This window comes from Lissotriton vulgaris, chromosome 10, assembly GCF_964263255.1.
Source record: "Lissotriton vulgaris chromosome 10, aLisVul1.2, whole genome shotgun sequence".
NCBI classification, from domain to species: Eukaryota; Metazoa; Chordata; class Amphibia; order Caudata; family Salamandridae; genus Lissotriton; species Lissotriton vulgaris.
In genome coordinates, this window is record NC_141698.1 from 202,131,106 (window position 1) to 202,156,711 (window position 25,606).

Here is a 25,606-nt window from a genome sequence, read left to right on the forward strand (position 1 = left end):
TTCTAATTACAGAGTCCTCACCATGTGAAGTCGTTTCTGCAGCAGATGTTCACGGTCAAAGTTTTTGGGTAAGTCCCAAAAGTAACACAGAATTCCAACAGAGGCTCGGCCCCTTCCAACCTCTCTTGTTCTCCAAAGAAGGTACACATGCATCACCATGTCTCCCGATTTCGCTACTGTTCTGTGAGGCTTTGATTCCAACTCTGCCCCAAAGCACCCTAAGATCCCAGGACCGTCTGCGACATTGTAGCAGGTTGAAGCCTTTAGATGGGCCTTCGTGCACATCTACAGCATGCTCTGGCCTCCCACTTGCATTCTTTAGGGCCATTAGGCTCTGCAGGAGCCCCCGGTTGTGTTACTGCCTGTGGATTCGTCCTCTGAGTTGTCCTTGCCCCTTGAACCCACTTTGAGTACTGGTGTCAAAATCTGCATTGGTGCAGACTTAGGGTTCGGTGTAAAAAATGAGTGCTGGTAGCTTTAACATTCACGCTAGTAAAAGCACCTCTGGCGCTGAAAGAGGATCCACAACCTATCTTGGTGCTGACTCTGAATTCGTCTTGACTGCAACTGAGGGTGCACGTGTATCATGATGTGGCACAGCCAATACTTAATCTCTTAGATTGACACCATAACTTTTACACGCAGTCCGGCACTGACACTACATCAGCTTTATGGTTCGTACTCTGACCAGAGTCAACCCTATGGACATGCCAGTGGGACTGAGTGGGAAGAGTTTGACCCACCCTAATGTGAGTATAAATAGTACATGGACCTATAAAATGCCAATGAGTTGGACACATCACCGGATACTGGGTTGGTTTCCCCACCCCCTAGACCAGTAATGGAGAAAAGAACAATGTTTGCAAAAACCATTAAGAGAGCTGCTGAAGTCCTTCACCTCCACACTTTGGAGGTAAAAAACAACATATTAATGAGGTCCTTCATCCGGGCTGCCTGCTTGGACATTAACCACAAATTCTGGGACATAGTTGGTGTTATATTACCCGCAGTCACAAAAGGCCTGCAGGTATACTTGCCTCAAACTATTCAGGAAGGTAGGCTGTGGCTAAACTAGTAATCTGCTCAGGCCTAGACACCACTGACTGCCTAAGAAGAAAGTTTACTGGGGCAAGCGTGGTGCTCAGGCGCCACGCATGGATGAAAGCCATAGGCTTCTCCAGTGATATTCAGATAGTAGGTCATACCTACTTGCCGAGAAAGTAGACTACGAATGCCCAAGCTCCACCCATATAACGCCTACTCGGCACTATGCACTGCACTGCACTGCATTACTTTGTATTTATTAAACCAGGCAAATCGAATTTGCATGGCTTAGTAAATGCCAAAGTTGGATTTGAATTAGGGCTGTGCCACAAAAGTGGTGCAACCTTGACGCAAAATCTTAGTAAATCTGGGCATTAGTGGTTTGCTAAGAAACAAAATTTTCATTCAAGTGCCTAGGGCTGGTCTCAATCCCAGGTTCTCAGGTTCAATGAAAATATTCCACAGCTCCTCCGACCAGATGCATGCGATCAACGGACGTGACATGGACAGTCGTGTGTGGGGCCTTACTAGGACTAAAAAACACAACCAACAATGAGGCGTGCACAGATTGATTCATCAGCTGGTCCAGCCATATTCTGAGAGTGGGAAGACAGGAGGAAGAGTCACATCCTGATCTCTGCAGAGTGGGTCTTTTTGCAAATGTATGCCGTCTCTCTCCCTTGTTCTGAGTTTTAATGTCTATGAGAGGATTGGGTGGCAGAAAAGAAAATAAAAAATTTGAAAGGAGTTCTCCTACATCTGAGCGAAGGAATCCGATCACACATCTCACCTCAAACCTGCACTGCAACCCCTACCCCCATTACAGGTTATGTTTTCTCAACACATTCTTTGTATCTTTCCATAAACATCAACATGATTGCAATAGTGTGTAAATTATAAGGCACCTTTTTTTGGCTAAATATGATTTTAACCTGTAGGTATATATTTGACTTGGTAATTTATAAAGAGTTTGATCAACTCTAGTAGTTGATCTCATATAATTGGCAGAGTTAGAGGTACCTTTGAGTGTACTTACCCCCAAAAGTGATCAATATATTTATCAACCTCCTCGTGAGTTGAAGTACCAGCTATCTCCTTCTTTGCTCCACAGTGATTTCAGCTAGGTGAAGACCAGAATTCTGGCTAGCTAACATCATCACCCAAGCTCTACCTGATTCTCAATCCCTACAAAAAATGTTGGTGAGATGCTCTTGCAATTCAGTACCTTCCTACAACCCCACTGGTGTGGGACTGTTACTGTTGGGGCACTGCTGTAAGCCACTTACCGAATATTCAGCAAAGATCTTTTACAATGCACAGTTGCTGCTAACCACCCAGCATGTATCCAACTTAAAATAAATATCACAACACAATGTGTATTCTTCTTTACCTCCTTTCTTGTTGGATCCACTCCGTCTGGGAGGTCCTCTGATATTTTGTTGATGAGTAGGTCTTTGGGAAAACATTCATTACCATTTGTCTCTGGTGGAGGTATTGCATTACGGTTGCCATTGGTATGGACTTCAACTCCATTGCTGTGACCTCTGTATGCTGGTGACTGTGCTGGTTCAGGAGCTGCATTCACCTTTGCTGGTCCAACTGGGTTAATAGGCTTATTGGCACTTTTTTTGTTCAAGTCAGTATTTTGGAAGTCCTATCGAGGAATACACAAATTGAGTTTAGAATGCTGAATTGTTATGGAAAGGCACATAATGTGTTTCCTGATGTCATGCAATATGGTTTGGTGCCATAGTATTTACTAGATTATTCACTTGTTCTTATATATACATCTCACTTCAAGATTTCTGCGACTTTTCCACAACAGACATAGCCCACCATTTTTTCATTTGTTAGGTGAGCTTACTCACATGGCTCTGGGGTTCATCTAGGGACTCATGGTTCGACCTGCAGAAGATTCTCTATTTCCCAATTGCACAAAACCACACAATGCCTAACAGCAACAGGACAGTTCATGATGGGGTTGTTTGGGTTGGTATCAGGAGAATATATGGGACGAGGGACTGGTAAGATCCAAGGCATTCACTGTGGGAGTTCAAGGTGCTGACTAGAAACTATTAAAGTGTATTTAGGTCATTAACTCTCATTCACTAGTCTTTCTGTACTTTCACATCAGCAGAAATGCTCCAATATAATATATTGCCAAAGCCATATAGTAGCAGTATTTGGCAGTAACACTATATTCCTATTCGCACTGGTGCAACATAACACATTCAACGTCAATCAACTGGGTTGTTATTCAATGAAAATTCCTGACAGAAGCTCGTTGGGCAATCAGCCTTTATATGAAAGGAGCTTGTGAAGCAGTAATGAAGAAAGGCTGGATTAGAACTCAAATGGAAGGAACAGAATGAAAATTTAAAACAAAATATTTCCTCAGACCTTCCAAATAAACTCCATGGGCACCTTTCCTCATGTGTTTTAGACACCAATGGAAATCCCTATCTTCCTCATTGTAATGTGTGGGGTTTGCCATGTCTCAAGTTGGTATCTCCTGTGTGGACGGCAGAGGGTGAGGGCCCCATTTTCCCTTTGATTTTTCAGTTGATGATGGATGTTCAACCGCTCATAAAAGGCATTCATGTATCCATGATGAACGGGATGGGAATGTCATCCTCTGACAGAAAGCCAACAAACTTTCTCAACACAGGAGTTGAAAATCTTTTACAACATCAAGCATGATAAAGTCAAGGAGATTAAGGGGTCATTTAAATAGATGCAAAATCCATCTGCTCAATCCTATGAAAGGTAACTGGTGCCTCGGAATAAACCTAGAATGGACTAGATGCACTCATTTTGTTGCTATTCTGAAGGGAATTTCACATATATTTTCATTAAGATTTTAATGATGCTGCATAATTAAGTGATTGGGTGATAAGAGCTGCAATGCTGGGGATCCTTGTCAGATTCAAGAAAAACCGTGAGCATCCAGTTTCCCAAGTGAATCTTGGCATTCCCCTTTCATGAATATTTTATGGTACATCCTTCCTTCTTCAACAGCTTTGGACACTTTCCTTTAGGAAGGTTTTTGATAATCTTTTATTTCTTCCTCAGAAAAGTCTACTATCCAACTGCGTCCTGACATCTTCGGAAAGTCTAACTGTATCATATTCTTGTCATAGATCTTCATATAACTTGAGACAGAATACTTAAAATAACTGAATGACTTCATTTATCTGCTGTATTACCAGATCTGTATTAAGATATCTACACCAAGATTTAGATAAAAGTTTTGCGTCAGGTTTGATTTACTTTTTAACGCAGACCTGATGCAGAATCTTTTTGGGGATTTCCAAAACCAAGGAAAATTGGTATTTGCGTTGGTTTGTAAGAAAAATTAATGCAAACCAGCGGAAAGCACAGCTTTGTGTTACTCTGTGTCAAGGGGGCATTCCATGAGTGGTACATGGGCGTTCCTGTGCTACCACCAATGGTTTTTGATGCAAAACCCTATCTACTATCAATAGCACCAAAAACTAATGCCACTTGAAACAGACTTCAAAAGGAGAAATGTTTTCATTTCTCCTTTCTTTTCCAACTTTGCATGTGTGCTGCACTGTGCAGGAAGGGCACCCTTCCACTACAAAACCTATGCTATACTCAGACTGACACCTTTGCACTATGGCACAAAGATGTGTGTGTGCACTTGGCTTCCTGTCTGCTGGAGCTAGGGAGAGGGGAGGAGAGAGAGCCATGTCTCTGTATATATGGTGCTTTCCTGCTCTCTCTTTGTCACGCATCACACTGCAGCTATTTTGGTTGGTGTGCCTTTTTTTTCTAAATCTGGGCACTAATCTTTCATATAGGAATCGCAAATCTCCCATTGCTCGTCTGCCGGCTAGGCTAAGAAATTACTAATTTTCTTGCCCTCTTCAAAATACCACTGCTGGAGCGTTTGGTTAATTAATGTTTTTTCTGAAGAGAAAAGATTCTTTAATTTCCTCAAGGATACACAATTGACAAGAGATTCCGGTTGCAGTGATGGCAAGCCATTGGCATACATGTTAAACAAAGTCTGGCTAAGGTTCCACTATTGCATGCCTCTCTTTTCATGTTTGAAGACCCAGCTTACAATTTGTTTATCTTCAGCTTACTGATGACCGAGGCATATAGAGATGGACTGGTCCTATCCTAATTCACCCTCCCATAGTTCTATAGTCAGCTTGGTGTGCTAGATTGAAACAAACGCTTTTTAGAAGTCGAAAAAGACAGTATGCATTTTATCACATTTTATGTTCTTCACGTACTTGCTGCTCATAATCTCTCGGTAAATATATGGGGTCCATTCACAAACTACCTTTTGTAAAATCTGAAGTAGCACTGCAGTAAAACTACTCATGTAGTAAAAAATGCTGTTCACTAACCTATGTGCAGATATTTTTGCCTCCACCTCTTCACCTCTCCTATCTTTTCTGTGTTGAGATGTCAACACTTGTAAGTCTATTCTTTAGTAGTAAATGTGGAAGGGACAAGTAGAGGGCCAGTAAAATGTGGAATACTTACTGCTAATTGGGAGATTGTTAGGGAAAAGTAAGAAGGGATCTACTGGAAGGCCAGACTACTACAAGCACTTACCCACAAAAGAGTGAGTCCATTGCTATTGACAAGCTACACTTCTAAAGTTATTACAGCCCTAAAGGTACAGTAGTAAATGTACTCCAGTCACGCTCTGAAGTAAATCAATATTGGACTTGGCCCATTTTCCCGAAAGGTTTCGCTTTGCACCCCCCTATTTGAGGACGTCTCCCCCCATGGTAGAGAAATGTATAGGCCATGTGTGGTGTGAGATGTCATGTTAAATGTGATGCAATGGTGTACGCACCTATAAATCCCCCATCATAAGAATGCACCCTGGTGAAATGTCACTTTTAAAATGGATGCTATGGCTGAGTGTGGTGCCACCTGACTGTGGTGGGTTAGCAGTCTAGTTGTTCGGTTCCCAGCCATCCCAGCTTTTGGAGGGAAAGCCTGGCACCCAGGGTGCTCTACTCCTCTTCCTGAGCCAGTTAGAACCAGTTTCCCCAGAGGCTTCTAGAAGCTTCTGGCACTGTCTGATAGGTGGGGTGAGGGGCGTATACGTAGGGGGGCTGTGCCACCATGTGCTCAGTTAGAGCGTGGACCTGAGAGAGAGGGGACCTGCTGCCAGGGGGTGCCGCCACATGGGCCTGTGTGCTGGCCCCTGAGCCCATCTGCACCCCTCTACTGTCCACAGGGCCAGTGAGAGCCCGCTGCTGGAGTTCAGGCTGCTGTACAGGAAGAGTGCCACGTTACAGAGGAGGATGGTTTCTAGGACCTACCGCCCTGTCCTGATGAGTGCCCACTGACTGCTGACCTGGCCCAGTAGTGCTTGCTGCTCTCCTACCTAGCGCCTCATGAGTGCTACCCCTGGGCCCTGACTGCTGACTAGTGCCTGAGGAAGGAGAGCGCTATGTTGGACTGGCCTGTGCTCCCTGCCTGCACCCTAGCGCCTTGTGGGACCCTATCTGCATGCCCTGCATGAGCGTTATATTTGGTGGGCGCTACGCTTGGATGGACTGTGCCCTGCCTGCTAGCTGGCACTTGACGAGGGCGTCACGATGTACTGATTGCCCCGGAGAGGAGGAGCACTGCCTTTGGCCCCTGAAGCTAGTGGGGCTGCCTAGCGCCTGTTAAGCGATATACTTCATAGCCCAGTAGCGCTGTGGGACCAGGAAGAACTGGTTTTATTTAACTGCGCCGCGGGAACCAACCCCGTGTAGTGGCCGCGCTCTACTGACTGCCGCCGATGCCCACCCGCGTGCCAGCCTAATCAGAAACCCAGCAGGTGCCCACCCCGCGGGTTAAGATTGCCGGAAGCACCGCCGCAGCCCGGAGAACTGCAGACTTCTGAATTACAGTGGGAGCCCACCCCGCGTGCAGCAAGCGAGAGGGCTGCTTATTTACAAAAGGCGGGAGGCCACCCCGCACTTCTGGATCGCCAGAGATCACTGCCGCGAGTCGGAGAGGGAGCTGTGCAGAGGCCAGGCGTTGCCCAGCGACCGAGCCTCCCTGGGCCGCGTCATCGTTGGAGGCGGAGCCTGCGAGGAAGCAGGAAGAAGCCGGAAGGAGGTGTTGTGGAGCTCCCGTGTTGACGAGGGAGCCCCTTTCGCGGAACGAGACCGGAGCGGGAGCCCACCCCGCTGGTCAGTGCCCCCGCGGGTCCGGAATATGCCCGGACGAAGCCAGGAGACACACTGTCCTACACGGGGCTCTCGTGCATAGAGGAGGACCCCGCAGTGCCAACAGCTGCTGGGAAAATACGGAGGGGGAGCCTCAAGGCACATTGTCGGTGCCTGCCCCTCCCATTGAAGTGCAGGAGACCCCGCAGGGGACCGGCCTGAAAGCGGGGCAGCCCGGAGTCAGAGGAAGAGCCCAGGAGCAGCCGGTGAGTGGGGCTGTGTGTGGGACTGTCGGGCCCAGCCAAGGCACACTGTCGGTGCTGGAGGCCCCCGACGTACCGGGAGGGCCTGCACTAACCCCCGGGCACAGCGGCGCCGCAGTAGCGGGCCGTTGCAACAGTTCTACAACGTCTGGGGGCATTTTTCATATCTAGAGTCCTGGGAAGGTCTCCAACGTGGGCCGTGCTCCCTGGTCTGATTGCTGGACACAGCTGCCCCGCTGGACAGTGAGCAGCTGCTACGTGTGGGGGTAGTAGTATTGTGAAGAGTACTTGTGTTGGGGGCAAGTCTTCACTTCAGAGACTACTCTGCAATGTAGGGGGGGCTCCTACATGAACAGTGGGTGCCTCACTATGCCTGATGTTAACTAGGTTTAAACATGTTCACCCATTTATGCCCTTGGTCCTGTGAAGATACCCCATGTTCACCCATTTATGCCCTAGCTAATATGATTGGGCCCAAGGTGATGCCCGGTGCACTACATAATGGGATTTATGCATGTGATAATGCCTGATGCCCCTAATGGTGTATAATGTGATGTTGCCCACTTCATGCTGTAAGCATAATGTGTGTTTAAGCCTAATGTGATATCTAAAGTATTGTTTAGCTGCCCCATGCTCACGCAGCTATGCCAAGGAGGGTTGGGGGGCTAATGTTAAGCTTTTATGCTACTGGTGAGGTCTTCATGTCTCGTGTTTAGGTCCAGGGTGACATCTGCTGATATGCTGCATCCATGTGTGGGTAATGCCCTAATGATGCCTACTGCATAAGGTTATGCTCACAGGTGAGGCCTACTGCCATTATGCTACTGATGTCGCAATTATGCTGGTAATGATCTTTCCCCCTGAGGCTACAGAGTTGGACCACAGGATTTATGCCAATACATTTATGCCTAATGCGCTCGAGTTTTAATGCCTGCTGTTATATGCCAAATGTTTTCCTTCCAGGCTGGCGCATAGTGTGTTTATGTACGGGTCTGCCGTGATATCCTGGGGCCATTGTGTATGCAGCCTGCCACTGAGAATGCCTTATGTTGAGGCCCCGTGTTTATTGCAAAGTTATCTTTAGTGAGAGACTGTACATTCTTCCTTCACCCTTCCCTTCACCTGAACTGGACCAGCAATGGTCCTGGCAGCGGCTCGATTGGCTCTCCCCTGTAAATAGTCCCCGTATAAATCATTACCAAGTGCCGGCTGGCGCAGGTTATTTGAACTGTGATTACATTCCAAGGTGTTCATTTTACAATACACATATTGTTTTTCACCCAAACTGATGTGGACTCTTTTTGTAGTGTGCCTTGTGTGTCACCTGCGTGTGCTGCATGGATGCTTTGCACATGTCCTCTGGAGTTTGGCCCGCCCGCTCTGCACCATGCTACCCCATTTCTAACAGTCAAGCACCACACAAAGCCACTCACAGGTACTGCAACACATTCTCATAAAGAATAATGAAGGCAGGAACTTAAAATTACACCCCATTGGAAATAACGTAAAATAAATAGAATTATTTTGACATTTTTAAAATATATACATTTTGTTTAATGTTGAAAAACATGTATAGTTAATGCATAATTATTTTTAAATATAGTAATAAACTTATTTTAAAAACAAAATTAAATTCAATGTTGAACTTTGGCTAACAATTTAAATTAATTCTACACATACATTTTTAATTCTACAAATAAGGAATACAAATAAAACTCTTAAGGTGGATTTACAGTAAAAAAAACCTTATTCAATAAGAAATGTTATCTACAAGTTAAATAAATGTATTTTACCTTATTATTGTGTTAAATAATTAACACACATGTAATTTACTGATTTAATGTGCTGAAACGTTTATATTTAAATTACGTTACATTCATATCTTGTATTAAAATGTCTGTAATATTTATTTTATGATTGGTAAACTTTAATGCTTTTCTCATCACTTACTCATAAGGATATCTTTGCCACAGTTGCGAAAATGTCCACCTTTGTTTGAAAAGTTACTAGAAGTAACTTCCGTTACAGGAGGCTCCACCAGGGGGTGGAGGCATTTAAGTCTACACTTCGATCTAAATATGCACTCTAAAATGGTGAATGGCAAAACAGTGGTGCAGATTTAAATCTAGGTGCAGTAGTAGTTTTACACATGAGTAAATTTACACATGCAAATGTAACTTTGTGAATCAGGCCTATTATTAATTGTTTGGTGTTACATTGGAAACATACAATTTTTTAAACAAATTCTATTAAGAATGTTCTGCATAAGACAAGCTTTCAAAAAGTACATAAAACAACATAACAGGCCAATTCAAATAGGCAATTGACATACAGGTGTTTGTAGGACTGCAATTGAGACTGGGATGATAGGTTTCATGCATGTTGATGTTGCAATTCCATCAGTAATGCATAGAAAAGGCAGTCAATTCAATTCAAAAAGCTTTTATTCGATTTGTACATACAAATCATACAAGCAGAAATACATAATTGATATATTAAAAGGACGCCATATAGTCATTCCTAAAAAGAAGAAAAAGAGGCTAAAGTGCATCAAGTAGAAAGTGATCATGCCTCTATAGGTCATCATGTTATTACAAAATACGAACATTCTAACAATGACTAGCTGGGGATCAGTAAGAGTTGCTCACTAGGCTTTTCATGGGAACTGTACATTAAAATTATTAAGTAAACATTCAATACAGTGGACCACTTTATGTTTTATAATACCTTAATTACAGGAATTGATATGGATCATAAAAGTGAGAGCATATATATACAGACAGGAGTGTTTAACAGTAATATCATCATTAACAGATCCTGGCAGCTGTATAGCATAAGTACAGACAGGTAAGTAAACAACATTATAATACAATACTTTTCTTGGCAGCTGTACATTTTAAAATATAAGTAGCCAAAAAGAAACAAGTCTCCTCGTTCTCTAGTGAAGATAAAAATATCAATGCTGTTTGTGTGGTACAAATGTTATATTTGATAAAAATGGGTTTAAGGTATTTTAACCTAAAAAACTGATAAAATTTACAAAAAAGCAAGAAATGGCAACTACTTTGCCTGGAGGTGCTATCGCATGGACAGGGTATGTTTGAACTAGTTTTAGTGTTTGGAAAGGCAACCAAGTGGTGTACAGTGCCCAATCTAACCCGTGTTAGGACATACTGGTGAGAAGGGCGAGTCACAAATACAAGATAGGGTTGTAATCCGGGTGCTAGATTTAGGTCTTTATAAAATTTCATAGTAACAAGATTGCCAACGGCTTTGTCTCGTTCGGCCTTTCGAAAATTAAGGAACGTAATCTTAATTTCTTTTTTTGAAATGGAGACAACCTTTTCAGGCTCACGGAACACATCAATGTTAAAAAGAAGTAGATACCAACGATGTATGTATCTTAACCACAATACACGTGAGGAGTGATCCAAACCTATACAATCAAGGATAATGTCCTTGGTGAATCGAGTCTCTGGCTTAGCCCAAATAGAACGCCACAATAAGAGTGGCCGAACTGCTGCTAAGTCAGAAATATACTCGATCCCAACTTCTTCATGGATCAACTGGATGGAGGCAGAAGGGGGAACACATAACAGCCTCCTCAAGAACTTGTTTTCCTCCTTCTGCAGAGAAATACCCTCACAGTGACCCCATACCCCTGCCCCATACAGAGCAGAGGAAACACAACATACATTGTATATGTTCACCATATCAGAGATACTTCGTGAGCCGAGTTTGGAGGCAAAACGAAATATGCTACTAGTGGACCGTAGCATTTTTATTTTTACGGCATCAAATTCCGCGTTCCAAGACCCACTATTATTATATGTTATTCCCAGATAACAAAAGGATTTAACAGAAGTTAGCTTTTCCTTGTCAAGGAAGAAGGTATGCTTAACCTGCTTGGCTGCCTGACCACATGACATTACGTATGTCTTAGTTTTATTCACACGAAGCCGCCTAGCTTGAATGAATTGCATGAAATTATCAATTAGGCGCTGAAGGCCCAACTGTGTTCGAGATAAAAGAACAGCGTCAGCCGCATAAAGTAACAGCGGAACAGGTTTACCATCAATCAAAGGGGCATCTGCTGGGATGTCAGTCAGGGATCGGTCAACACCGTTAATGAAAAGGGAAAATAAAAGCGGGGCTAAAACACAACCCTGACGTATGCCCCGAGACACTCTAAAAAACGGGGTACATTCACCAAGGGTGCCATAGCGGACTTTACATGAAAGTTTTTCATACAATCTAGCTAAAAAATTCACTATTTCCCTTGGTGCCCCTGCATCAAGCAGAACCTCCCAGAGAATGTTATGGTTAACTAAATCAAATGCGCTGCTCAGATCAGCAAAACATAAAAAGAGGTTACCACTTTTAGCCACAGTATATTTACTGATTAAAAGGTCCAGATTTACGCATTGGTCCAGTGTACCCAGGCCTTTGCGAAAGCCATATTGGACTCTAGTTAAAATGTTAAAATCAGTTGCCCAGTCTTCTAGCCTCTTCAGCAAAATCCTACTCATCACCTTTACAGAGGCGTCCAATAATGAAATTGGACGATAATTAGATGCCTCTGACTTGTCACCTTTCTTATGTAGAGGAATGATGATCGATTGACCCCAAGTAGAAGGAAATTCACTTTCAGCTGCACAATTAAAAACCCGCGTCAAAATGGGAGCCCATAACGCTATTTCGTCTTTGTATAAATCCAGCGGAACCCCATCAGGGCCAGGGGCCTTGCTTCCTTTACTTAAAGAGATAGCTTCCTGGCATTCATCTAGTGTTATATCCATCGACAGGGGCAACCATGGGCTTAGATCTGGTGGAGATAACTCAGAGGTTGACCTTTCTGGATTAAATATTTTAGAAAAATGGGTAACCCAGTCGCTACATGCCACGTGGGAGGTCAGTTCTGGAGCATTTTCTTTATTGAGAAACGGGCTATTAATTGTTTCCCAATAAAGTTTACTGTTTTTGGTCTCAGCAGCCTCCCTCAGCTTGTCCCAAGCCTCAGACTGTAATACCTTCTTCCTATTACCAATGGCTGTTTTATAACAGGCCCTGAGGTATTGTATCTCCGTCTTAACACGTGGTCTAGTGCCTAACGCATTCTTTAGGTCGCAGAGGGCGACTATACATGTTTTATCAAACCACCCCTGCTTTGGACCGCCCTTAGCTGACGGGATCTTAGTAAAAATACCATCAATAATGCTATTCATGGATACAAAATAATCTATTAAGCAGCCAGAGTCACTGTCATCATCCAAACAATAACTAATTTGGTTCTTACAGAGAGTAACAACCTCCTTCTGTTTGACTTTGGAATTTAGACCAGTCCATTTGACCCTTAAGCCCTTAGGTCTAGTAGGTACTATATCATTTGTACATTTACCACCCGGAACCAATGAAGTACCATGCCCCAAGAGGGTAACACGTAGGCTATTGTGGTCACTGAGACTTTCTTCATTCACATACAAATCCGTGTAGTCTCCACTGCTAGACAGCAAAATATGATCTATGAATGAACCTGCACCTCTGCCTGTAAATGTAGGGCATGTAATTGCCCGATTATTGACATTGCAGTTTAACAGGGTCATGTCTAGCGTGACTAGCATATTATTTATAGTGGAACCATAACTGCAGTGTTGGAAGTGTTTGAAGTGGGGAGAATCCTCCCTCCCCCCCTGGTCTCCCCAGTGGCTTTTTAATGCTGTATCGAAGCCACAAATGTTCCCATTGGACAGATGGCAGGGCTGCAAGTTAAAATCACCAGCCCAAACCACCTCGGCCTTTCTTTTCGAGATGTCCAGAGCCTTAATGATTTCCCTTTCTAAAGGCGGTAAAATATCCCCCCTTGTAATATCAAAAATATTATTATAGAAATTAACAATAACTAAATCAATATTCTTCCTACACTCCATCCTAATAACTTGGCTGTATGTCCCCACGGTCGTACTATATTTGACCGTACAGTCACACAGCTTGGTTGACACTAACAATAAAAGTCCCCCCTTAGCCCTTCCCGAGCTAGATTTGGTTGCTCTAAGACAGAAGGATGCATACCCTTCAATGTTAATAGGGTCTGGACACCAAGTTTCCTGAAGTAGGATTAGGTCAAATCCCTCACCCAGGAAGCTGGTCCAAAAGGGTGTACCTAATTTGCCGGCAAGACCAGCGATGTTCCAAGAAATAAGAGAAATTCCTGCTGGTTTACCGGGATTACCAACAACAGATAGCTCCGACTGATTTGCTGGTGGTAGAAGGGCAGGACCCTCTTCCCGAAAGGTGGTAACTAAACTTTGGTTCGGGCTAGCAGTAGTTATACATATATCAGAGCTACCCTGGTTATCTATGTACTGGGTGGGTATTGGTAGTGACAATATAGTAGATTCGTGAGGTACAGCAGGAGGCGTGACAGAGGAAGAGGAACACTCCTTATCAAGAATGGACTTAGGGATGTTTAGATCCAGTGCTTCTAGAGGGCTAAGTCAGTCTACCTCATCTAGCACGGCGTATCTGTTTGGGTGGGCGAATTGTGCAGACAAGGGGTCTTGGGAGTGGGGCGGGTCCTGCCACGTTTGTTGCCACGGGTGTTTGTCTAATTGTGGTGGCTGAAAGGATTGCTGCCATTGGTAAGCAGACTGAGGTACAGGTGGCGGAAAATGAAAAGGGTGTTGCCAGTGGGCTTTGACTTGATGCATAGGAAAAGGTGAGGCATTTGATGGTTGCTGCTGTAAATTAACATAATGTGGGAAAAAAGGGGGCGGATAAGGTGGTTGCAGCCAAGGTTTAACGGCTTGCTGTGGAAAAAACCCCGGTCCACTGTTACTTTGAAAAGTGGAACAGGGAGGGTTAGGTCGTGCAGGCTTTGGTAAAAAATACGACAAAGGAAGTGGTTTAATTTGGGTCGCAGGACCACTATTGGGTGCATTACATACATAGCTTGCTGCCCCTACATCCCTAAAATTAACAGTTATTACGTCCCCTACTATTGATTTCTTACTTCTGCCCACCCAATCCCCTCTACGCACGGTAAGAATTTCACCGTTCATGTTATTAGGTAGGGGTTTATGTAGATGGAGCCATTGAGCACATTTATTTCTAAGCTCGGTAAACGTTTCTTTTACTCCCTCTTTCAATGGGGGAACTGCTGTCAACACGACAACAAAAGGAGAAACCTCTGGTGGTAAATTAATAGACCTGAAACGTGCCTGCTTTGGCTTAGGCCCTTCAGGTTTATTTTGTACAGAGGTTGGATTGGGTTTCCCTGCTACTTCTTTAGCTTGAATGGTTGTGGTGGCAATGTTATCAACAACTGGGTGTTGGTTCGCCAGAACAGGGACATTCTCCTTTGGAATCGATACAGTTATTGGTTGGACCGAGTTGTTCACTGTTTGCGATTCAAGGGATATAACTGGGTTCCCAGGGGCTGCAATACCTTGAACCTTAGTTGGTACGTCTTTGGGGGACTGGATGTTCGTTAAACATTCGGGGGCTAATTCTGTGGTCCCTTGTAACTGAACATGCCCTTGTCCCTGCTTTTTTTGTGGCCATTTAGAGTGTATTAAGGAAGTAAGCCTATCCACTTTAGAAATTAAAGGTTTGATTTGTGCTGCTAAAGTGGCTTCAAGGTCTAGTTTTAAATCAGTAACCATGTTTTGTACCCAGCACGGAATACCTGAAGTCATTTGTGGAGTGGGGGAAATCAAATTGTGATTCCTAACTGGTGCTTTTGCTTTACTTTTGCCCTTCGATGTAACCTTAGGCGGGTTAGGAGCCCTTCTCCGGGGAACAGTGGCTATTTCCGCATCATTAGACCCACTCAGACTCGGCTCCCCTTTGTCAGGTGACTGGCAGGTTTCTAGATCTGGTGTAACCTCCAGGTCTTCAAAGGACGGATCCGAGTCTGATGGGGCAACCGATAGATCAACAGTATTCGGTACAGTTGGAACACTGTTAGTAGGCATAGTTACGGGTAAGGAGCAATTATTCAAAGTCTGCACCGCAGGAGATTTAACCTTTGCCAAAGGGCCCAAGGATGAGCGCCTAGCATTTGCAAGGTCCATAGAGACTCTTTTTTCCAATAATACAATACTTTGGTCAATAGTCTCGTGCACGCGTGAAATAAAAAGATCAATAGGTCCAGTCACCTGGGCTACCGCCGTAGCTTTTTCGCGCAACTTCGAGTTCTGTTGCGTATGGTCGACATTTTAGACGTTATGGTAGACAGGGGCGAAGACACAAGAGTTCTGGGCCAGGGCCGTCCTCTGCCGTCCTTGAACGGCCTTAAACGGCCCGCTCTTTGCCCGGTCTTCGCCCCGGTAGTCGCCCCGCGCGCGTCCCGCGTCGCGGTAGAACTGAAGCCAGTAATGAAGGGGAAGGCTGGGGGCGTGGCCGCCGGGGGAAGAGGCAGCAGCTGTGTGCAGCTGAGGCTGCTGGACCTCGCAGTCCCTCGGTAGGCTCCACGCACAAACTGTTGTTTTAATCCTCAACCTGGGAGCGCGTTACTCACCACGGACTGTGGATCCGCTCACACCAGGGAGGACGGGGCAAAAGAGGCGGTGAGCGGCACCCGCGAAGCGGGTGTCGCGAACAGTTGATGTAGATGGCTGGAAGCAGGGAAACACACAGCACAAGTCTGGCTCCTCACGAATAGCAGGTAAGCCCAGAAAGCGCCAGTGAACCAGGAACCCAGGCGGTGTTAAATGCGGAGGCTGGGGGCGTGGCCGCCGGGGGAAGAGGCAGCAGCTGTGTGCAGCTGAGGCTGCTGGACCTCGCAGTCCCTCGGTAGGCTCCACGCACAAACTGTTGTTTTAATCCTCAACCTGGGAGCGCGTTACTCACCACGGACTGTGGATCCGCTCACACCAGGGAGGACGGGGCAAAAGAGGCGGTGAGCGGCACCCGCGAAGCGGGTGTCGCGAACAGTTGATGTAGATGGCTGGAAGCAGGGAAACACACAGCACAAGTCTGGCTCCTCACGAATAGCAGGTAAGCCCAGAAAGCGCAGAAAAGGCAGTCAATCTCCAGTTTCAGTGGAAGATGCGGTGGTAGGTGCGGTAACTTTAGCTACACTTAGGTTACTCCATAATCGCATTCCTAGGGACAGTCATAGCTGGCTCCAGCCACCCTTCGCTGAAGATATAAGGTTAAGTCAGTTTTCTAGAGGGCGTTGCTCTGTGCTCGCCTGGCTCATTCAGCTAGTATTGCTACCTTTGCCGTCATTGGGTATACATGTTCTGGAGGTTACCGGTGCTCTCAGACTGCACACTAAGCTGGGGCCCATCTAGGGAAGGTGTATCTCCGGTCAATGATTCTTGGGGCCAATGCAGATTAAGCATCAGACTGGTAAACAACCATTCCTGATGTGCAATTGTGGGTAGGGTAATGAGCTTTGCAGATACATCTTAGGTCGCAGTAAGTTTGTTCTGCTGGGCAGAGCAGACATGACCTGTACCCTGTGCACATAAAATTTGAAGGATTGGGAATCTACACGTTATTTGCTTATAATCTGCTCCTCGTGTGGCATATGGGCGAGGCTACTAGGTGTGAACCATAGATTCTTTGCAGTCATATCGTCATATGATTGTAGTAAATAACGGAATTGTATTAATGAGATTTTTTAGCTTCAATGCATACTGCACTAGTCTATCCCATAGTTCGTCAGTGGGGTCTGTTCCTAAATCCCAGGACTCAATGTGCTTGCATCTTGTATTGTGATGCTCCACTTGGACAACATCTTCTTGTACAGCAAAGAACCTGTGCTAATGGCAGCACCATGTTTAGCACCAAATTGTAGTCAGGGCTAATTTTCAGGTGTCCTATGTCAAGTGGCTGCATGATTAGGAGACCCTACTTTATAATTGCCCATCTTTTAGATTCAAGGCCACGTTTCCATCTTAATGTGTCACAGCACCACAGGTATAGAATTTTGTAAAAATCTTATACTGTAAAGCCTTTTTTGAATCTCTGTCATTGTTATTATTATGTCTCTTTTAAAAAATCTTTTTTTTTTTTGTTTAAATGTGTTTTCAAATTAGTTTTTAATACTATTAGTACAAATGTGTTCCTATTTGAAAGGCGATATGATTGTATGTTCAATACTTTTATGATTCATTTTATGTATCGAATAAAGTTTTTGAATAGGAATACGTGTCACATTACCTTTGCAAACTAGATAAGGCACCATACAGGAATCTCTAGTTTGTACACCAAAGTGAACTATTTCTGCCAGTTCTAGCATGCACCTGTGACTAGTCGAAGGAGAGTGCAGCCTATGAGTGTCCCACTGAGGAAGGCCTTGGCTAAAGGGCCAGACCGTAGGGACCAATGAAGAAATCTTGCCTCCTGTGAGTGATTGTTTGACATCCACCTTTCAATATGTGGGAGCTGTGTGGGCAACAGTATTGCTCCACAATAAATTCCCACTCAATACAAGCTTGAACATTTAAGTTTGTAAGAGAAGGTTTGTTGTTAGGTACACTGTATAGATTAATAGTATTAATGGTGATGCATGCTTGCTTTGTTACATTTAAGAGCATTTTCTAAACAATGATTAAAGTTCTCCTGATGAAGAGATGGTTAAAGTCTTGAAATGAATGGAGTGAATTGAAACTGTATTGGTGGAGTTCAAAATGTATGTAGATATATTTAATCAAAGAATGTAATTAATGGAGAAGAACTTATGTATTAAAAGGAATGAACTACAAACTTAAATATTAGTTGCTCATAAAAAAGTTACATTGCTATCATTCAAGAAGAGAAGGAACAAATATTCACTTACAGTTTTAATTTTGTTGAAATGAACTACAATATATATTATTATTCTGCACTCAATCAGTGTCAAATGACAGGTGCCATCCTAGCTATACACTGATTTCTGATCTACCAGATAGAAAGTGTACACTTACCATAGTAATTTGAGAAATAGCGGTCACATCTCCCATGCTCTTCTTCATGTCATCGTATGACTTGCCAGCCTAAAAATGTATAAGTCACAAAGTATATATAAAAATATGTACCCATGAATGGTGCTGTTAAGACACAATTGAGTTCCAAATAAATTTACATTCTTTTACCGCATGTAAATGAAAAGGAAAATGGTTTGCATGCACATTGATATCCATATTTTACAAAATAACTCTTTCCTGTTTCCACATTTTCTTGGAGGAATGGTCCATCATATATTCACCTGATTCACAGAGAAGACGTGTAAGAGTTCTTCAAATCCAATATTATCTAAAATCTACGTCAATTTACATCAAGCTCTTGGCATTTAAGATCCCAACCTTGGAAATGGCAAGAAGGTAAATGACTGCCTATCACTGGGGTAATGATCAGCACCGAGCACCTGTAATTTATATATGAAACCGTATTCCTAAGTAAAAAGAGCTGTTGCTTGAGAATGTCATTGGAGACTGGATAGTCCAGGTCTGAGTTTATCTTCTTTCCTCAAAACATTCTACAATATGAATATTTCAAGATGAAACTCTATTAGAGTCTCAATAATTAGGTGAACGTTCTTTACAATTCTAAAGTGATGTTGAACTTAAAAAAATCTATCATTTTCAGATCCATTGTCATGTTGTAATCATGAAAAATTAATATTGTGAATTGATGAAACGACTCTTGTGTTTCAGGCACTTCAGATATTGTGAAACAAACTTTGGCATAATGAAAATGCTACTTACCAGTATGCATCTGTTCTTGGCATGTAGGGCTGCAGGACCACACACTATTGCATAGATCACCATCTGGGGGTGGGCCCGGATGATTACACTTTGTTTTTGTCTTGGAAGAGTCTTTGTCTGTTGGATGACTCCTCTTATAGATCATAGTGCGCATGGGCATCGACTCCATCTTCAGATTATTTTTGCCATTGGGCAAATGATGGAGTTGTATGAGTATAGATTAGAATGTCCATGTATTGTGTATCTAATTAAGATATTACTGGAACAGATATAGGTAGCCTGGGAGGCAGGTGGGCATGTGTGGTTCTGCAGCCCTACATGCCAAGAATAGATGCGTACTGGTAAGTAGCATTTTCCGTTCGAGGCATATGGGCTGCAGACCACACACTATTGCATCGATCGTACAGCAGTTCTCTCCCTTAGCGGCGACCACCAGTATTTGTTGCAGTAGTTTGAAATAATGTTTTGAGTACAGCCTGGCCCACACTAGCTTGTTGTTTTGCCTGCACATCTACACAGTAGTGTTTTGTAAATGTGTGAGGTGTAGACCATGTAGCTGCTTTACAGATATCATCTAATGGTATATTTCCTAGGAATGCCATAGATGCCCCTAATTTACGGGTAGAATGAACCCTAGGGGAAATGGATAGAGTGTGTTTTGGTTTTTGGTAACAGATTTGAATGCACTTAACAATCCACCTTGCAAGGACTGATTTTTAAATAGGATTGCCTTTGTGTGGAGGAGAAAAGGACACTAACAGTTGTTTTGTTTTACAAAATGGTTTTGTCCTATCAATGTAGTATAGGAGTGCTCTTTTTACATCTAATGTGTGTAGAGCTCTTTCTGCAACTGTTTGTGCTTGGGAAAAGAATACTGGCAACTCAATAGATTGGTTAAGGTGGAATGGTGAAATGACTTTTGGCAGGAATTTCAGGTTTGTCTTGAGAACCGCTTTGTTGTGATGGAGTTGTATAAATGGTTCTCGAATTGTGAATGCTTGAATCTCACTTACCTTTCTGAGTGAGGTAATAGCAACTGAAAAGGCAACTTTCCATATAAGGAACTGTAACTCACACTTATTTAATGGTTCAAATGGAGGACCCAAAAGTCTAGTGAGAATAATATTTAAATTCCATACCGGAGAGGGTGGTATTCTGGGAGGAATTATTCTTTTTAATCCTTCCATAAACGCTTTGATGGCAGGTACTCTAAACAATGGCAAATGTTGTCTGTTTTGAAGATAGGCTGCTGTAGCAGCAAGATGTAACCTGATCGAGGAGTACACTAAATTACATCTTTGTAGATGGAGTAGGAAGCATATGATGTTTTGTATGGAAACATCTAATGGGTTAATGTTGTTATTTATGCAATACACAACAAACCTTTTCCACTTGGCTGCGTAGCATGCTCTAGTGGTGGAGCGTCTCACTTCTTTTATGACATTCATGCAATCAGGCGGAAGATTGAGGTATCCAAATTCTAAGACCTCAGGAGCCAAATCGCTAGATTGAGCTGCATTGGGTTTGGATGCATGATCTCTCCATGGTTCTGTGTCAGTAGATGTGGAGAGAGTTTTAGTGTTTGATGTGGTACTACCGAGAGCTCTAGAAGTGTGGTGTACCACGGTTGTCTTGCCCACTTTGGTGCTATGAAAATCAATGTGAGGGAATGTTGCTGTAGCTTGTGTACCACTAACGGAATTAGGGGGAGAGGTGGAAAAGCATCCCCAAATTTGTTTGACCAACTCATCCATACCACATTGACTTTGGACAATGGGTGTGGGTATCTGGCGGCGAAGCTTGGGCATTTGGAGTTGCGGTGTGTGGCAAACAGATCTATCTCTGCCTGTCCCCACTTGTGAAAGAATGGTTGAAGAACTTGTGAATGAAGTTCCCACTTGTGTATCTGATGTCTTTGACAACTTAACAGATCTGCAACTTGATTGTGAACTCCTGGTAGATGTTCTGCTAACAGAAAGGTTTTTTGAGGAATGGCCCACCTCCATATGCTCTGCGCCAGCTGGGAGAGCTGTACGGAGTTTGTTCCTCCTTGTTTTTGGATGTAATAAATGGCTGTCATATTGTCTGTACGGACTAGTACAGCCTTGCTTGATAGGTAATGTTGAAACGATTTTAGAGCTGGAAAAATCGCTAAAAACTCCAGATGATTTATGTGGAATAACTTTTGTTGTGGTGTTCATGTACCTTGTACTGTGTGTTTCTCTAAATGCGCTCCCCATCCTGTGAGAGATGCGTCTGTGCTTAGGACCACTTGTGGAACAGGCTCTATGAACGGCCGGCCCTTGGAAAGGTTTTTGGTGTTCCTCCACTGCAGGGAGCGATATGTTCTGTCGTCTACCACCACCAGATCTGTTATTTTTTGCTGAGCCTGATTCCACTGACTTGCCAAACACTCTTGTGTGGGGCACATTTGTAGTCTTGCGTATGGTACTATGAAAATGCAAGATGCCATCATTCCTTTTAATTGCATGAACACTCGAGTTGGTAGTGAGTGTTGTGGTTGGAATTTTTGTATAAGAGCTTGCATACTTTGTATCCTTGTAGAATTGGGGTATGCAATTGCTTTGGATGTATCTATTTTGGCACCTAGATCCTGTTGAGATAGGGATGGTTGGAGGTGTGACTTCTTTTGATTTACTGTGAATCCTAGCTTGTGCAACAGGCAAGTGGTCTGATGCGTGTGCTGTACACATTGGTGGTATGACTTGGATTTTATTAACCAGTCGTCTAGGTATGGGAAGACATGAATGTTGTCCCTTCTCAAGTGTGCTGCTACTACTGCTAGACACTTTGTGAACACTCGAGGTGCTCTAGTTACTCCGAAAGGGAGTACTTTGAATTGGTAGTGTTGACCTTCTAGTATAAATCGAAGGTACTTTCTGTGAGATTGATGGATAGGAATGTGGACGTAGGCGTCCTTGAGATCTAATGTGGCAAGGAAGTTGCCTTGTTTTAACAACGGCAGAACTTGTTGTAGTGTGACCATATGGAAATGGTCGGATTGTATGTACAGGTCTAGGGGACTTAGATCCAGTATAGGTCTGAGAGACCCATTCTTTTTCGGTATGAGAAAGTAAATTCCTGTGTTTTGATGGTGTTTTGGGGCAGGTTCTATTGCATTCTTTTGTAGTAGAGATGCAACCTCTTGTCTTAGGAGTATGAGATGTTCCTGTGACATGGGACGTTGTCTGGGTGGTATTGTTGGAGGAGTGAGCTCCAGGCAATAACCTGACTGAATTATTTGTCTTACCCACCTGTCTGTAGTGATGGAGTTCCAGACAGGTAGGAACTGTTGTAATCTCACCCTGACAGGAGTGGAATGGTCTGGGGGGATGGAAGGGAAGTCACTGTTTGGGAGTAGAGGCATTGCGGTTGTTGTTGCCTCTGCCTCTGCCCTTATTGTTGTTCCCTTTATATCCTCCTCTGTAACACCCTCTGCTGGGTGAGGTTTGGGTGGACGCTTTATAAGAAGAGGAGGTGTTGTCAGTTTGAAACCTCTTAGAGGCGCCTCTATATGAGGAGCGACGAAAGGGCGATCTATGGGTTTGAGTTTGCAAAGCTCCCTTGGATTTTGCCATATCTGTATCTTTTTTCATTTTCTCTAGTGCACTATCAACTGTTGGACCAAAGAGATGTTGCTGGTCAAAGGGTTGATTTATAATACTGGCCTGTACTTCTGGTTTGAGCCCAGAGATGCGTAGCCATGAATGTCTACGCAACAGTACTCACATATTGATTGCTCTAGAGGCTGTGTCTGCAATGTTTAATGCTCAGCGAATTGACGTATTTGTAATAACCTTGCCTTCTTGTATTAAATCAGAAGCCCTGGTCTTATATTGCTCTGGTAAATGTTGCATGAGTGATTCTAACTCATCATAATGAGCTCGATCATATCTCGCCAACAAAGCTTGAGTGTTAGCAATTCTCAAGACATAGGCTTCTTTTGAGATGATGCGTTTCCCTGAAGAATCTAAAAGCTTGGACTCTTTATCAGGGGGGAGCATCCCCTGTTGTCTGCGAGTTAGCTATTTTCCTCGCATTTGATACCACCAATGAGTCCAATGGAAGCTGACCTTTGATGTATGCTGGGTCAGTTGGAGCCGCTTTATACTTTTTTCCAGTCTGGGGTTAATTACCCTGGCTCTGACGAAGTCTTTGAATACCACTGGTGCATGTCTCACCAATCCACTAAGTATTGGTAATGTGGTCGTGCTTTTATGTGACGACAGTAGTGTATCCATGAGGAAGTCCTCTGCCACTGGATCTGTGTGTAAGTCTACTCCATGAAATGTGTTTGCTCTATGAATGAGCTGTGTAAACCCAATAGTGTCATCTGGGGGAGATGGCCTAGCGGGGTATGCATCATCTTGTGGCAGATCTCGTACATCTGGTGCATTATAATCATCCCAGGGATCATCTGCTGGCCCAGGAATATTGTCTGGGTCATCTGTGTCGTCTATGTGATGCTCACTTTCTACCCCCTGTGAATAATTGTCTTCATCCTCGTCATCCTGTGGTATAATGCTATGTGTGCTGGATGGTGAGTGTATTGGAGAAATATCTGCTGGTATCTCTATCAATGGTGAAGGAATTCTTATGGGGTAAGTTTGAGCATGCTTTTTGAGAGGAACTGGACGTGGTTTAGGATAGTCCATTTTCCTCTTTTCAAGCACTGTAATGACATGTCCAGTCTTTGGATTAATACGAAGATTCTTTTGCTTTGGGTCTGGTTGGAAAAGCTCTTCTGCTGAAAAATCCTTTTTCTGTGCCGATTTATCCTGTTTGGGACGGAAATGCTTAGGCTTTACAGTGTCTATTGTCTTTGGAGCATATTTTGGTTTCGGTTCCGAAGACTTGGTATCATGTTTCTTTCTCGGATCTGCGCTCTTTGGATCCGGGATCTGTGTTCCAGAAGTGCGTTTGGAATCATCGACCTTCGGAGCCAAAGTGTGTTTCGATGCCGAAGCAGGCTTTGGGTCGACTTTTTTCGGAACCGGAGTGGTCTTCGGTTCGGTAGACTTGGGAACATCTTTCGGTGCTGAGCTTGTTTTCGGCTCGACCGGTTTCGGCACCGATGGCTGCTTCGGTGCTGTGGTTAACTCTGGTTTGAGGACCTTTTGCTTGTCGGGACCGACAGACTGACTCGATCCCGAGTCGACTGGAGGCTTTTTTGTATTCTTCATTGGTGGGGCGTCAGAAGGTTTTGATCGGTGTGCACCTGGACGCGGAGGTGGAACCAAAGCCTGTCAAGGGAATGGGGGGGTGAACAGGGTCGGTGCTTGTACTCACTACCTTTTGACCAGCTGGAAGAGGATCGTCATCTTCCAATTGATCCTCGGCTCCGTAAGCTGAATCCTCTGCTTCGGAAACGATGTCGTCCTACTTCTGTTCTTCGGACTCTACCTCGATCGGAGCCTCGTCTATGATGAGGTCTGGTGTCGATGAAGATGACTGCGCCATGACTCTTCGAGCTCGACGGTCCCTGATGGTCTTCTTGGACCGGAACGAAGTGCAGGCCTCACAATCTCGACTCTCGTGATCTGAAGATGGAGTCGATGCCCATGCGCACTATGATTAACAGGAGGAGTCATCCAACAAACAAAGACTCTTCCAAGACAAAAACAAAGTGTAATCATCCGGGCCCACCACAAGATGGTGATCTATGCAATAGTGTGTGGTCTGCAGCCCATATGCCTCGAACACAAGTTTTCTTTTTAATTAATCTTTTTACCAGAATGGGTTTTCCCGAATTTGTAGATGGCATTGCCATCTTATATCCTGAGGCAGAGATGTGTGTTTACAACAGACCTGGGTGGCCAACCACAAAGAGTTAATGAGTTAATCTGTAAAGAGGGTTAGAGTAATCACTCTGTTGTCAAAAAGACTGGGTGCCCTTCTGGAAATTGTTGACTTTACTATCACTGGTCAATAGGACACACATCAAACAAAAGAGTTATGTTTATAATTAAATAACATATTTCTTATAACTTTAGTGCATTCAATTGACAGTTCAGGCTAACTGGAACAATCATTATCTGTGAAATGCTTATTAGTAGGCTTGGGCAGAGTTTGCGGCGTTCTACTCCGTGGAACTCCGCAAAGTGCCGGAAAAACTGCGCCACACTCCACGGAGATCTGTCAGGGGCAGAGTCTGTTAGGTCGTGCTTGCACTGATTTTTAGCACCAGGAGTGTGCCCCGTGCTGTAAAACCAGTGTGAACTGCACTGCGCGTCTTGCCAGAGGCCGCTGCTGCTTTCGGTCACTTGAGTAGACATTCTACTCAAGCAGCAGCTTCTTCAACATAAGCAGCAGTTTCCTCAACGCGAGCGTCGGATTTCTCAATGAGAGCGGTTGCGACCTACTGCAACTGCCTGCGTTGATGAATCTCACTAAGAGGAAGCCTAGCATGCTATTTTTTTCTCGCGAG

General features: G+C 44.0%; 1 protein-coding gene across 1 annotated transcript in view; it reads right to left on the bottom strand.

Annotated features, from left to right (window-relative positions):
* LOC147684992 (villin-1-like) overlaps window positions 1-25,606 on the bottom strand; it is a 382,427-nt gene that overhangs the window by 14,494 nt on the left and 342,327 nt on the right. Inside the window, exons 18-19 of the mRNA XM_086940888.1 lie at window positions 18,379-18,447; window positions 2,435-2,698 (exon numbers count right to left, since the gene is read on the bottom strand). Coding sequence (XP_086797014.1) covers window positions 2,435-2,698; window positions 18,379-18,447 — 333 coding nt within the window. The remainder of the gene's footprint in view (window positions 1-2,434; window positions 2,699-18,378; window positions 18,448-25,606) is intronic.